Below are 13845 nucleotides of genomic sequence, written 5' to 3'. Positions count from 1 at the left end.
CACAGTCTGGTGTTAACCTCACAGAAATCCTGGGTAAATGGCACACACCCATTTCCCATTTGCCCATGCCCTCAGTGAAGCTTCTGTGGAGTCTGGGGGTTCCTGCTCATCACTCAGTGATACCGTGTTCTCCAGGAGGACCTGGACTTGGATCACAGCTCTTTACCACGCCCCATGAGCAGCCGAAGTTTCCCTCGAAGCCTGGATGACTCTGAGGAGGATGATGATGAAGACAGTGGGCATAGCTCCAGAAGGAGGGGAAGCATCTCCAGTGGGGTTTCTTATGAAGAGTTTCAAGTGTAAGTATAAAGGAATTGGCAGAATTTGAGTTGACAGGCATCAAAATGACACTAAGTAGTTCCTGCCACCTCTCTCAATTTGTCTTTTCCATTACTAATCATCAGTTCTTTTTTATAACTTTTATTGGTGTTTTTTCTTTTTATAAAAGTAATATGTTCATTATAGGAAAATTAGCAAATAAAGAAAAACAAAAGAAAATATTAAAATCTCTCATATTCCCAGCAACCAAAAATGTCAGTTAACATTTTGGTGTTTGTGTCTCCATTTACATGTGTTTATTTTTTAATGTTTTTATGGCCTAGCGTATGGTATATCCTGGAGAATGTTCCATGTGCATTTGAGGTATGTTCTGTTGTTGTTGAGTGGAATATTCTATAGATGTTTTTTTAGGTCTACTTGGTTTTTAGTGTTATTCAGTTCTTTTATTTCCTTGTTCTGCCTAGTTTTATCCAGTTTTTGAAAGTGGGGTATTAAATTCCCCAACTGTTATTATTAAATTGTCGACTTCACTTCTGTGAGGTTTTACTTTGTATATTTTGAATTCTGTTGTTATATGCATACGTGTTTATAATTGGTGTGTCTTCCTAATTGATTGACCCTGTTTTCATTATAAAATGTCCTACTTTATCTCTAGTAAATTTTTTTGTTTTAAAGTCTTTTTTATCTGACATTACTATAGCAACTCCAAATTTCTGATGGTTGCTTTTTGCATGATATATCTTTTTCCATCCTTTTACTTTCAACCTGTTTGTATCTTGGAATCTAAAGTGTGTCTCCTTTACACAGCATATAGTTGGATCTGGTCTTTTTATCCAGTCTGAAAATCTCTGCCTTTTAATTAGAATGTTTACTCCATTTATATTTAATGTTATTATTGTTATAATTGGATTTAGTTTTGCCATTTTATTTTTTGTTTTCTATAGGTCTTTTTTGTTTCTCTTTTCCTTCTTTGCTGCTTTCTTTTACATAAAGTGAATATTTTCTTGTGTAACATTTTAATTCCTTTAATGATTTTTTTCACAATATTTTTTAGTTATTTTCTTAGTGGCTGCTCTAGGACTTAACATATACAAATCAACTTATCAGAATCTACTTCATATTTATACTAAGTTAATTAATCCAATGAGATATAGAAATATCATTTCTATATAACTATCAACTCCTCTCCCTTTTTGTGCCATTATTATACACGTTTACTTATGTGTATTACAAACCCAACATTGCATTCTTATAATTATCACTTTATGTAATTTTGTGTCTCTAAAAGGGTCCTGTTATTATCAAATATACTATTACATTTTTATATGTTATAGACCCAATAATATAAGTATGTACATATTGTCTTCTACAATTGCTTTTTAAATCAGTTAAGAGAAAAAAGAAGAAATATGCATTGATACTATCCTTTATAGTTAAATAATTACCATTGCCAGTGCTCTTTGTTTTTTTATGTGGATTCTAATGACTATCTGGAATCACTTGCTTTTAGCCTGAAGAGCTTCCTTTAGTATCTTTTCTAAGGCAGGCCTGCTAGCATGAATTCTCTCAGTTTTTCTTTATCTGGGATATTTTTATTTCACCTTCATTACCTTCCAGCCCCCACTGTCTCTTAACGAGAAGACAGATGTTAGTCTTACTGAGGTTCCCTTGTATGTGACGAGTCATTTTTCTCTTGCTGCTTTCAAGATTTTTTTCTTCGCCTTTGTCTTTCAGTATTCTTACTATACATCTGAGTGTAGATCTCTTTGCATTTATCCTACTTGGAGTTTATTAAACTTCTTGGATGCATAATATGTTCATCAGATATAGGAAGTTTTCAACCACTATGTCGTCATATGTTTTTCTGCTCCTTTCTCTCTCTCCTTTTCTTCTGGGACTCCCATTATGTGTAGTTGGGGTCTTAATGATATCCCATGTTTCTCTTAGGCTCTGTTCATTTTTCGTCATTCTTTTTTCTCTCTGTTCTTTCTTTAGATTGCATAGTTTCTGCCCATCTATCTTCAAGTTTGCTGGTTTTTCTTCTGCTGCCTCATATGTAGTCTTGAGACCCTCTAGTGAATTTTTCATTTCATTTCTTATTCTTTTCAACTCCAGAATTTCTCTTTGGTTCTTTTTAACAGTCTCTCTCCCTTTATTGATATTCTGTATCTGATGAGGCAACACCATCATACTGTCCTTTATTTTCCTTTATGCATGATTTCCTTTAGTTCTTTGAATATATTTAGAACACCTGCTTGGGCTTCTTTGTCCGCTGAGTCTGTCTGCATCTGGGCCTTCTCAAAGGCACTTTCTGTTGCCTGCTTTTCTTTCCTGTGTATGGGTCACATTTTCCTTTTTCTTTGTGTCTCGTAATTTTTTTTTTTTTTTGAAACCTGGAAACGTTAAATAACATTGTATATATGTATAAATTCCCCTTCCCCCCAGAGCTTGTTTTTGTTGTCGTTTGTGCGTTTGTTTTTTAGTGAAGTCTGTTTCCCCCGCGTTGTGAAGCTGCTGATGTCCTTCTTAGAGGTCACACCCTGACCATGCACACCGTCATCCTGGGAAGACAGAGGTTTTAGCAGGGCTTGCGTTGTCTGTTCCCTTTTCCTCTTCTCTCTGTTACGCCTTCTGCCTCTGTTGATATTACGTCTGCCCCTTCAGTTCTGCTAATTGTTGGCTGATCAGCCTGTTGTTTTCAATAATGTCTTGGGATACAAATTTCTTCACAGTGATGCAGTGAAATTCAGGTCCCTTTGCAGGGGTAGGTTTTGAAGCCAGTCTTTAGCTGTCTTCTTAGCTATCTCTTTCCCTGGTTCTTTCTGGTAAACTTGCCAGTAAACAGTTTAACTTGATGATCTCATGAAGTGACTCCTCTTAACTGCTTATCACTACAGTCTCCACTGTTTTCGAGAGCATTCTTAGGATTGACTTTACCCACAGTTTGTTCCAAATTAAAGCAAGTTCACTTGGGGAAGCTTTGGAGCTCTGTCCTATGGCCTTATTCTGCCCCTAGGCGAAACTTCTGTGCCACTGCTCCAGAACTAGCGGCTGGCCCATCTCTCTCACAGTGACACCCCTGCTTCATGAATAAGGCGCTGGGCTGGGATGGCAGCCTTTGGCGTTCTCAGCTCACCTCTCCCAGCATGGAAAATCCACCCTACCGTTGGAAGCTGAGTGGAAGAAAAGAGCCTTCTGCCTCTCATCCACTCCTGCCTGGATTAGAGCCTCTGCATTGTGGATTTGGAGGTGGAGGCATAGGGATGAGAAATGCTGGCAGCCTGCCCCTCCCTCCCCCCTCTAGGAGCTGACGGGATAGGGCTGTGTGTTCTTTGCTGCACCCACCCCCAGTGGAGCTCTGTCACACTGACCTAGGGAGCAAGAGAGAGGGCGGATGGCGGCTCCAGTCTCACTCTTATTCTTACTGAAATTTAGTGGATTTTCTTTTTTTTTTTTTTAACATCTTTATTGGAGTATAATTGCTTTACAATGTTGTGTTAGTTTCTGCTGTATAACAAAGGGAATCAGCTGTACGTATACATATATCCCCATATCCCCTCCCTCTTGCGTCTGTCTTCCACCCTCCCTGTCCCACCCCTCTAGGTGGTCACAGAGCACCGAGCAGATCCCCTGTGCTGTGCGGCTGCTTTAGTGGATTTTCTTAAATAAACGCTTCTTCGTTTGTTGTATGCCCTTAAGAAAATTTCCAGAAATTAAAAAAAAAGAAAAATTCTCAGAAGTTATGGTGTTTCGATGGGGAGAGGGCCTCCAGGGCTCTCATGCCACCATTCCAGAAGTTTTGTCTCCTATTAAATGTTTTTAAAGTGTTTATATAACATTTTGTTTATTCAAGATAATGGGGTCATAAGTGAGCATGCTATTGTCTAACTTCTTCATTTACATTATAGCTGACATCCTTCTATTTCATCATTAGAATGTGAACATCATTCTGTTGCATTAAACACTGTCACAGTATAATTTCTGGTGTCTTCTTAGAATTCTGTTGTGTAGATGAAGAAGAATATATTTAAGCAATCTTCTGTTAATTTTTAAAGTAACCATTTTTCAGTGACCCACTATTAATAAGCAGAACCCTAGGGAATATCCCTGTAGCCAAAAATTACGCACATACTTATGTCCTTTAAAACTTTTCAAAAAATGGAATATCTGAAAGAAAGAACGGGCATACCTTTTTCTGATAGGCGTACTTCTGATACAGTGTTGACTTGCGAAAAGGTGGTGCCGTTTAGCGTTCCCACCAGCAGTGTTTAAGAGTTTCTCTCTAAAGTTTGAGACTATTTAGAGAGTGGTTTAGATCATAATCTTGTTTAAGAAAAAAAAAATCTTAGCATTTCCATTTGACAAACCAACTGGGCCGAAAAGCCAGTGGCTTTGCCCCTCTCAACCACGTTTCCTGCAGCCTAGTGAGACGGGTGGACCGAATGGAACACTCCATCGGCAGCATTGTGTCCAAGATTGATGCTGTGATAGTGAAGCTGGAGATCATGGAGCGGGCCAAACTGAAGAGAAGGGAGGTGCTGGGAAGGCTGCTGGATGGAGTGGCTGAGGTCAGTGGTCGTCTGAAACAGAAACACCCTCATGCTATAAAGTATCAGGGTCATAGTTTGTAACCCTTAATCTGAGAGGATGTTTTTTCCCCATACCTGCAGATCAGTGCAGATAAAATGATAGCCCAGAGGTGTTGCTTTCTTAATACTCCTCACACTGATGCTAACTGCCTTAACTGGACTGTAGAATTACTATAAATTACTATAAATTTATTACTATAAATTACTCCATTGATTCTCAGAATCGCTATTAAGGGTGGTGTTATTGCTCCAGCCTTACCTAAGTACAGATGATTGGGTCCCCAAATTCCCTAAGGCAATTTCTGAGTACGAGAGGATGCATCACTCTGCCTCAACATCTTGGTTTCTCTTTCCTTGATTAGGATGAAAGGCTGGGTCGTGACAGTGAAATCCACAGGGAACAGATGGAACGATTGGTGCGGGAAGAGTTGGAACGCTGGGAATCCGATGATGCAGCTTCCCAAATAAGTCACGGTGTAGGCACACCAGTGGGACTAAATGGTCAGCCTCGCCCCAGGAGCTCCCGCCCTTCTTCCTCCCAATCTGCAGAAGGAATGGAAGGTGGAGGTGGAAACGGGAGTTCCAATATCCACGTGTAGGACATGTGCTACTATATGTGTTCTTCATAGGTGAGAAGGTGACTGTCCTGAGTTGCCGTGACAGGTACACTATTTATATGCCCTGACCACCATATATGATGCTGGTCTTTGTGACCAATCGTTAATTCTTCTGCACTTTAATTTATTTTAGGTAAACTTTGCCCATGGATCAAAGAAGATGTTTTTTCTTTTTCTCATATAAGAAATCCAGGTGTAAATATTGAGTACAGAAAAGAAAATCTTTGTAAAGTATATTGAGTGGTATGCCCACTTGGTACCATAACTGAGTCTCCTCAGTTGACAATGAAGTAGCCTTTTAAAGCTAAAAAAAGAACTGTGAAAAGGCTTCTGAGTTTCTTATTTCCAATCACAAAAATCAGTATTGTCATTTTTGCCGAGTGCGTGAAGGGAAAATAGGGGCATTCCTTTCCACTGAGGCTTCGCTCATGGGCTTAATACATAGCTTTCTTTTAAGAAAGGAGCCTTTTATTTCAACTACCTTCCTGGGGTACACTTTTCTAAAAGAGCTAGAGAAGAACCCCAAGCCATAGAATGGGTATGTAGTCATTATGCTAGAATTTGTATGAATGGTTACGATAAATGTTGTTGAACACTATGCTTTTTTGTTATTTTATCATATCTAATGCCTGGGGGACTAACCATTTCTCTTAATTTTTACACTGTTTTCACTCTCATTTGAAATGAGCTGCATGAAACCACTAAAGACCAATTGTGGGTTACAGTGTCATCTCTGACCATAGCACAGTAGAATTGGAAGGAGCCAAATCACTAAATTTGATTTTTTTCTAATAATTAGTTTAATATAAAGATTCATCCTTATGTCTTTTCCCATGTGGCTCAACTTACTTGCAACTGAATTTAATGTTGTAACTAATCTAGGAAGGTCAACTTACTAAATCTTTTAGGATGTACTGAACGTTTTAACTGAGTAAATATGTTCATTTTACACAAAATATTAAGGACTTTTGAAAATCATATAAAATATTATAAAACTAAGGTTTGAGTTTTATACCATTTAAGAACACAGAACTCAAATTCTCTTGATCCTGCGTTTCAAAACTAGAATTTATAACCCAAGTGGAGCTTAATTTAATGAAAAGGAGTTTTGGTTACTGGAAGTTCAACCATTATCAGAAGGTATAAACTAAAGTTTTTGAGTTTGCAGCAGTTTTTTTGTTTTTTTTTGTTTGTTTTTTTTTAATAGGAGAGGGCCTCCCCAAATTTATGGGGAAGAAACCTATTTCTCAACAAAAACTGAAAATCTTGTTTTTCAAAACTGAGTAAGCTGACCTTTGAGAGCAAGAGAGAATGCAGTGCTGGTGAATAACTCTCACCTGGAGAATAGCAGCGAGGCCTGTTTCTAATACTGTAGTTTAAACTCACATCGTTGTTTATTTAACTGGTAGACTATGCCAGTCAAATCTTCAAAGAGAACATGAGCAAACCGACCTTTTTTAGCTGCCTTCTACAGAAGTGATACAGATTGGGTTTCTTTAACAGTCATTTCCCACGGCTCATCTCCATCTTTGCTTTCTTTTGAATATGCTACACAAAGTTCTTTATTACTAGGTACTAAAGTTTGCATTCCAGGGATATTGAGTGTACGTATTTATGTATGTGTACCATGTTGTTACATGTAAACAAACTTCAATTTGAAGTGCAGCCATGATGTGGCATCCATGTGTACTGACCAGGTGCCATATATCAATTATGGTCACTAGAAAGTCTGTATGATACTTAGTATCACACTGTTTTTCATTTCACCTGTAAAATTTTGCAGAGTTCTTTCTCTTTACTCATAAGTTACATATTGTCTTTTCTTCTTTAGTCACGGAGAATTACCTCCTTCTCCCTCCCCTATCATCTTCCCCTCTATATTGGTATCATTAAGAAGTTGTTACATATGCAAGTCTCTCAACAATCAAGAATTTCATTAATGTGTAATACTGAGCACTTTACTGCCTAATAAAGACTTAATAGCAGATGTTAAGAGTTGTCTGTTTCTTAAGTAGAAGCAGTTGGGTAATTTGTCTTGTATCATGAGACTAATAGTAAAGGCTTAGACTTTGAAAAAGGCATCTTTCTATGTTCAGAAACAACGATTGACACATTACTTCTTCTGCAGTAGGTACCTCTAGTAAGTTATTCTGATGATTATATTAGTGTTTCCTAACGTACAGCCACTGCATTGTACTTACGCATTCCTATAGTAAATGGTTGGCTCCAGTATTTCTGCTGTTTCAAAATCTTCATACATGATTCCCCTGTTGACTTTTCATGAGTTCCTCTGTGGGTACGTTACAAGAGGTGGGATGCTGAGTCCCAGGTATATAAACATTTAATTTCACCCAGAACTGGCAGGTTGCCCTCCAGAATAACGGCAGCAGTCTACAATTTCACTACATGCATGAAAGTACCAGTTCTACCCAGACCCTCACCAGCATTGGTACCATCCAGCTTCCTAATCTTTGTAATTGAATGGTTTTGAAATAAGGTGTCATTTTATTTTGCATTTCTCTGATTCCTAATAAGGTTGAACGTTGCCTTATATAGTTGTTCAACATTTGGGTTTCCTTTTTGTAAATTGCCCATTCAAATCTTTAAAATAGTACAGGTTGATCTAATGGGAAACAGGTGTGCTTCTGTTCATTGTCTATTTTTCCACTGGGTCATAGTCTATTTTGTTGATTTGCATAAGTTCCTTGTGTGATTTAAATAGTAATCCCGTATCAGTTTTGGACTGTTAATATCTCTCATCAGACTGGTAATTTTGTCAATGTTTCCTTGGTGTTCATGTATTAATAGTAATATCCATCAGTATTTTTTCTTCCTGTATTGTTTTGGGGGTTTTAAAGAGACCTTTGTAAGGTCACAAACTTCTATTTATTAAACTTATAGTTTTACTTTCACTTTGAATACATCTTAAGAGTAACTTTTAACTCTTAAGAGTAACTTTGCATACATTTTTCTCCATAGAATTGAGCCAGTTATATCAGTACTCTCTATTAAATAGGTCATTTTCTTTACTAGTTCATGGCATCACTGATATATTTCAGGTTCATGTATATATGTGTCTGTTTTTGAATCCTTTAGCCTCTTACACCCATCTCGGAATGTTCCTGCACAATAAGTTTTATTATGACTTTGTAGTATGTCCTCCTTCGTACGTGCCAAGGTCTTCATATGTGTCCTCCTCTTTGGCCCTCTTTTTATTGACTAGGCTATTTTTGTGTACTGTTATTTTTCCATATAAATGTCAGAACAAGTTTGATGGGTCCCGGGGCATGAGGGTAGGGGAGGAGGAAAGAGAGCAGAAAGTCCTGCTGAAATTTAGTTGGAATTGCATTGAATTTATTCATTAGTTTGGGGAGAACTGACGTCTTTACAATATCAGAAACATAAGTCTTCATCTGTTCAGAACTTCCTTAATGCCCTGTTTCTTTAAATTTCTTAAAGATTTTATGCATTCCTTCATATGGTTTTATTGCTACTATGAACAGTATCCTGTCTTCCATTATATTTTCTAGTTCGTTATTGCTGACATAAAGGAAAATTACTACTTTTTTTATAAATCTTACATATATCATACTTGTTGAACTCCTCTACTACCTCTAATAGATTCTGCATTGGTTCTTTGGGTTTTCTATGAAGAAGACCAGCTCATTTGTAAATACGGACAGTACCATGTTAGAGGCTAGCAATAATAGTAGACATGCTTGTCTTGTTTCTGGTCTTAATAGGAATATGTTTTAGCTTGTGATCCTCTAAAAGAAAACCAAGGCAAGGACTTGAGTTCAGGTGATACTAGGAAACTGGAGTAGGAAACAAGAGTGAGCCAGGAAAGGAGGAAATTCATACACAGGTGTGTCACTGCAGTTGACTCTGTAGGCACAGAAGCCCAACTCCACCTCTGAGAAGGCTGCGGAATGCCTCCTGTAATTCCTTATCTGAAGAACATAAGCCTGGGGCATTGGTCCACTGGCTCTGATCCCTGCTGGTTGAGCGGTGCTCCTGGGGTGTGAACACCCCTGCAGTTTCAGGCCACACTTGCACGCGGGCTGAGCAGTTTCCTTCAGCTTTGGAGAAGGCCCTAGCGCAGAAAAGTGAGGAGATTTGTGGTGCAGGCTGGAGGAGGGGTAATTGATGTCAACATGATCTGAGCTCACGTGGAGCCGTCCACCACAGCCGCGACCCAACAGGTGCAGAGGAGCTAAGACACAGCACCAGCGCCATGCCGATGCATGCATGCCCACATTAAGTGCACTCTGGACTTTTCGAGGGAGGTCAGCAAGAATCTCTAGAAAACACAATACAGGAGGGGCAGTGGAGCTAGCTAGTCCTCACTGCTGCCGCTGGTCACAGGCCCAGAATTACTTCTTATTCTCTCCTCTACCGTCCTTTTTAGAGGTTCCTCATTCTTGGCCAGAACTTCAGTTGTACTAGGTTGCTTGCCTGTTACAATGATTCACACCTTCATCGCTAAGGGCACAGAGCCCTTGGTTCCCTAGTCCTTTACCAGACTGCCTGTTAACTATGACCACCTAGCATGGAAACACCGAGTTCCCTCTGCGAATTCCCTGCCCCATTATGTAGCTGTGAAGTCTAGCCCCTCCTGACAGAGATGACAATGCAGTAACTGCTTCCTTTGCCTGCTGTTCCACCAGTGTGAGGATCTCAAAGTGACTAAGTGGCAGACATACTGCTAGTTTCAGGTTTAGTGGAGCCCCTGCTGTATTCCCAGGTGAAAAGGTACCCTCACTCTTGAGGATTCAGGAACTCCAGTACAGCAGTGCCTCAAGCTACAGAGACAGGAAGCATAAATTCTGCAAATGGGTTTAATGGGAATGATACCGAGAGAGGCCACTGTCATTTGGCACATGGACCTGTGTGTGCTAACTGTTGGGAACAGGCACTCTTGGTTTAATGCGAGGGTCTGCAAACTTTCCATAAAAGGCCCGATAGTGAATATCTTAGGCTTTACGGGCCGTAATGGTCTCTGTTGCAACTACTTTGCCATCGTGGTGCGAAAGCAGCCACAGATCATACAAACGGGCATGAGCATAGCTACGTTCCAGTAAAGTTTTATTTACAAAAAATAGGCAGTGGGCTGGATTTGGCCCACAGGCCCTGGTTTGATGCCCAGGACGATCCTGGAGGACGGCACTACTCCAGTCCCTGCCAAGGGGGTCATGCATGAACTGGCACGATGCCAGTAACCACTGTGATGTCCTGTGGGATGTAACAGTAACTGCTAAGATGTACGGAGCGCATCCTGTGAGGCAGGTGCTTCTAGCCACTTTACATGCACCACATGCATGACCTTATTTAATCTTCACACCTCTGTGGAGGCAGATCCTATGAGGATCCCTATTTTGTGGATAAGAAAGATACAGAGTAAGTTAATCAAGTCCACAGGCCTGGGAAATGGAGAATGACAAGGTGGGAAGTGGGGGAACTTTTACCTAACTGTAGAGATAAACAGACCCTGTATTCACGTCACAGATCCTGAACTTCTTTTAGGTACCACTTTCTAGCTTATATTGAAGCCACTGTCCCCATCCTGGCTTCTGCACATGTTTACAAAAGTGACTCCCACAGATTGGGCACAGGTACTACTGCAGTACGTTCCAGATCTCAGCAAGGAAATAACCTGTCACAGAGTATTTGGCTAGTCACAGTCTCTGAAACCCAAGTTTCCTCATCTGCAAAATGAAGATGAGACAGCTTGAGATTTTCCAAACTACACAGTCAAGCCTTTCAATCACTGAGACAATGCCTCAGCTTTCCTGCCTGGCAAAGAAACGGGGCCAAACCAAGAGGCCACATCCTCACTTGGATCCGAGCAACACCGCTTTCAACCGTCATGACTGAAAGGCTGTTCTGTGGGGTTGCCGGGTATAAGAATGATTCTGCAGGTTAAAAAAGGTTTGGAGATCCGGTGATGTTAACGCGCTCACTTAGTTCTAAATGTGATTCTGATATTTAGGTGGATACAAAATAGATGGCTTTGAACACAACTGTTGCACAGTTGTGACTGGATCAAGATCGAATCATAAGAAATGTACGTTAAATGGTCTTAACTCCTTATTACAACCCTCAGTATTTCCCAAAGAATCACCTGGATTTCCAGTTCCACTCCTCAGAGATTCTAAGTCAACAGGGGGAAAAAAAATAAGTCTTTCCTTCCTTTCTTCCTTCCATGGATGCCAGATGGTCTTTTTTTAAAAAAAACTATTTTTTAAAATATTTATTTATTTATTGGCTGCGTTGGGTCTTCGTTGCTGCTCACGGGCTTTCTCTAGTTGCGGCGAGCGGGGGCTACTCTTTGTTGGGTGCGCGGGCTTCTCATTGCAGTGGCTTCTCTTCTTGTGGCACATGGGCTCTAGGCACGTGGGCTTCAGTAGTTGTGGCTCTTGAGCTCAGTAGCTGTGGCTCACGGGCTCAGTAGTTGTGGCACGTGGGCTCTAGAGCACAGGCTCAGTAGTTGTGGCACACGGGGTTAGTTGCTGCGTGGCATGTGAGATCTTCCTGGAGCAGGGATCGAACCCGTGTCCCCTGCACTGGCAGGCAGATTCTTAACCACTGCGCCACCAGGGAAGTCCCTACTTCTTAGTTTCTACTTTTGTTTTTTTTTAGGCCGCGTCCCATGGCATGTGAGATCTTAGTTCCTCAACCAGGGATCGAACCCACACCCCTGCATTGGAAGGGCAGAGTCTTAACCACTGGACTGCCAGGGAAGTCCCAATTTCTCAGTTTTGACATGCATCATGGTACATAAAATGTTAACATTAAAGGAAGCCGGGCAAAGGGTATACAGGAACTTTCTGCATAATTTTTGCAACTCTTCTAATAAATCTAAAATTATTCCAAAATGAATAGTTTATTAATGGGAGTGGGAGGCTTAATTAAGGATGTATCTATACACACAGGAACACAAAAGTGAGCTGCAGTGATGTTCTGATAATAGCAACAGAGGGGAGTATACAAGTGTCATTTCAAAAATAACTCAGAAGAGAGGAAGCAGTATTGGAAGGGGAGCTCGGTGGGGGGGCTTCTGTGCACTGGTCATGTCCTATTTCTTGACACTGTTGGTTGCACAGGTGTGTTCCTCCTCACTGGATTGTACTTTTCCCTATGTTACCCTTCAGTAAAAAAGTTTAAAAACACTTCCCTATTACTGGGTAAGATGTGTAAGTAAATGAGATGTATATGTAAGGAAGGGAAAAACCTGTATAAGCCCAGTTATTCTATCATAAGTCTAAAATTTTCAGAGCTGGGAAGGATCATAGAAATCACCAATCCTGCCGTGGACAGTTCTTTATGCAAGTAGCCCTGGAGACCATAATGCAGTGCGGCTCGTGGAGCCCAGACGTCTGTATTGGAGCGAAATTCCTCAAGAGATTATCATGCACACCGAGATCACAAACCACTGAACTGCCCCCCAGGAGGGTAAGTCTCCAGACGCCTGGCCCTCTACACCTGTAGTCCAAAACCCAGCTGAGAACCCTGAGATATTCTAATTCCACTAGAGGGAAACTTCAGTAAGTTTTAACAACATTAGAAGGCTCATCAAAGCGTTTTCTATCGGGCTTCCCTGGTGGCGCAGTGTTTGAGAATCTGCCTGCCCATACAGGGGACACGGGTTCGAGCCCTGGTCTGGGAGGATCCCACATGCCGCGGAGCAACTAGGTCCGTGAACCGCAACTACTGAGCCTGCGCATCTGGAGCCTGTGCTCCGCAACAAGAGAGGCCACGATAGTGAGAGGCCCGCGCACCGCGGTGAAGAGTGGCCCCCGCTTGCCACAACTAGAGAAAGCCCTCGCACAGAAACGAAGACGCAACACAGCAAAAATAAATAAATTAATTAATAAATTCCTACCCCCAACATCTTCTTTAAAAAAAAAAAAAAGCTTTTTCTATCATAATGGCTTTTTTACCCCACAAATGACACTGGGTTTTGCCAACAAGGTTTGGATTTCATACGTCTACTGCAGCATCAATGTATTTATTATTTATTAAATAATGGAAGATCATAGATTCATATAATATTGAAGCTATTCATTTTAAAGGGGAGGAAAAAACCAATACCAGAAATATTAGTAACTTGTCACAAGTTTCTAGAACTCGATTTTTTTAAGGTCAGTAAATTAAACGAGGTTTCTTCCCCGTGGTTACTGTCTGACTAGATGAACTAATATGTGGTACATAATGTCACTAGTTTATGACTTGGGTTCTTTCAAGTATAATTCAGGTTCACTGTAATTTCTATAAATGTTTCTGTTGAAAATAATCCTTGCTGAAAAACAGTATGATGGCAAGTGAAAAGAAGACAACCAAAAAGTCAGTGAATACTGAAA

General features: G+C 40.4%; 1 protein-coding gene across 4 annotated transcripts in view; it reads left to right on the top strand.

The window, feature by feature from the left end:
• The window catches only part of PKD2 (polycystin 2, transient receptor potential cation channel), a 47479-nt gene extending 39375 nt beyond the window's left edge, over positions 1-8104 (top strand). For 3 of the 4 annotated variants that reach the window (XM_079919500.1, XM_079919498.1, XM_079919501.1), the window contains 3 exons: positions 136-299; positions 4700-4847; positions 5231-8104. In XM_079919500.1, coding sequence (XP_079775626.1) covers positions 136-299; positions 4700-4847; positions 5231-5467 — 549 coding nt within the window. In that variant the 3' untranslated portion in view covers positions 5468-8104. The remainder of the gene's footprint in view (positions 1-135; positions 300-4699; positions 4848-5230) is intronic. The other variant, XM_079919499.1, reaches the window with a different exon arrangement.
• The last annotated feature ends 5741 nt before the right edge of the window (positions 8105-13845 follow it).

Source organism: Stenella coeruleoalba, assembly GCF_951394435.1.
Source record: "Stenella coeruleoalba genome assembly, chromosome: 4".
Classification (NCBI taxonomy): Eukaryota; Metazoa; Chordata; class Mammalia; order Artiodactyla; family Delphinidae; genus Stenella; species Stenella coeruleoalba.
Note: the sequence above shows the minus strand (reverse complement) of the source record. Positions and strands in the feature narration are given on the sequence as shown.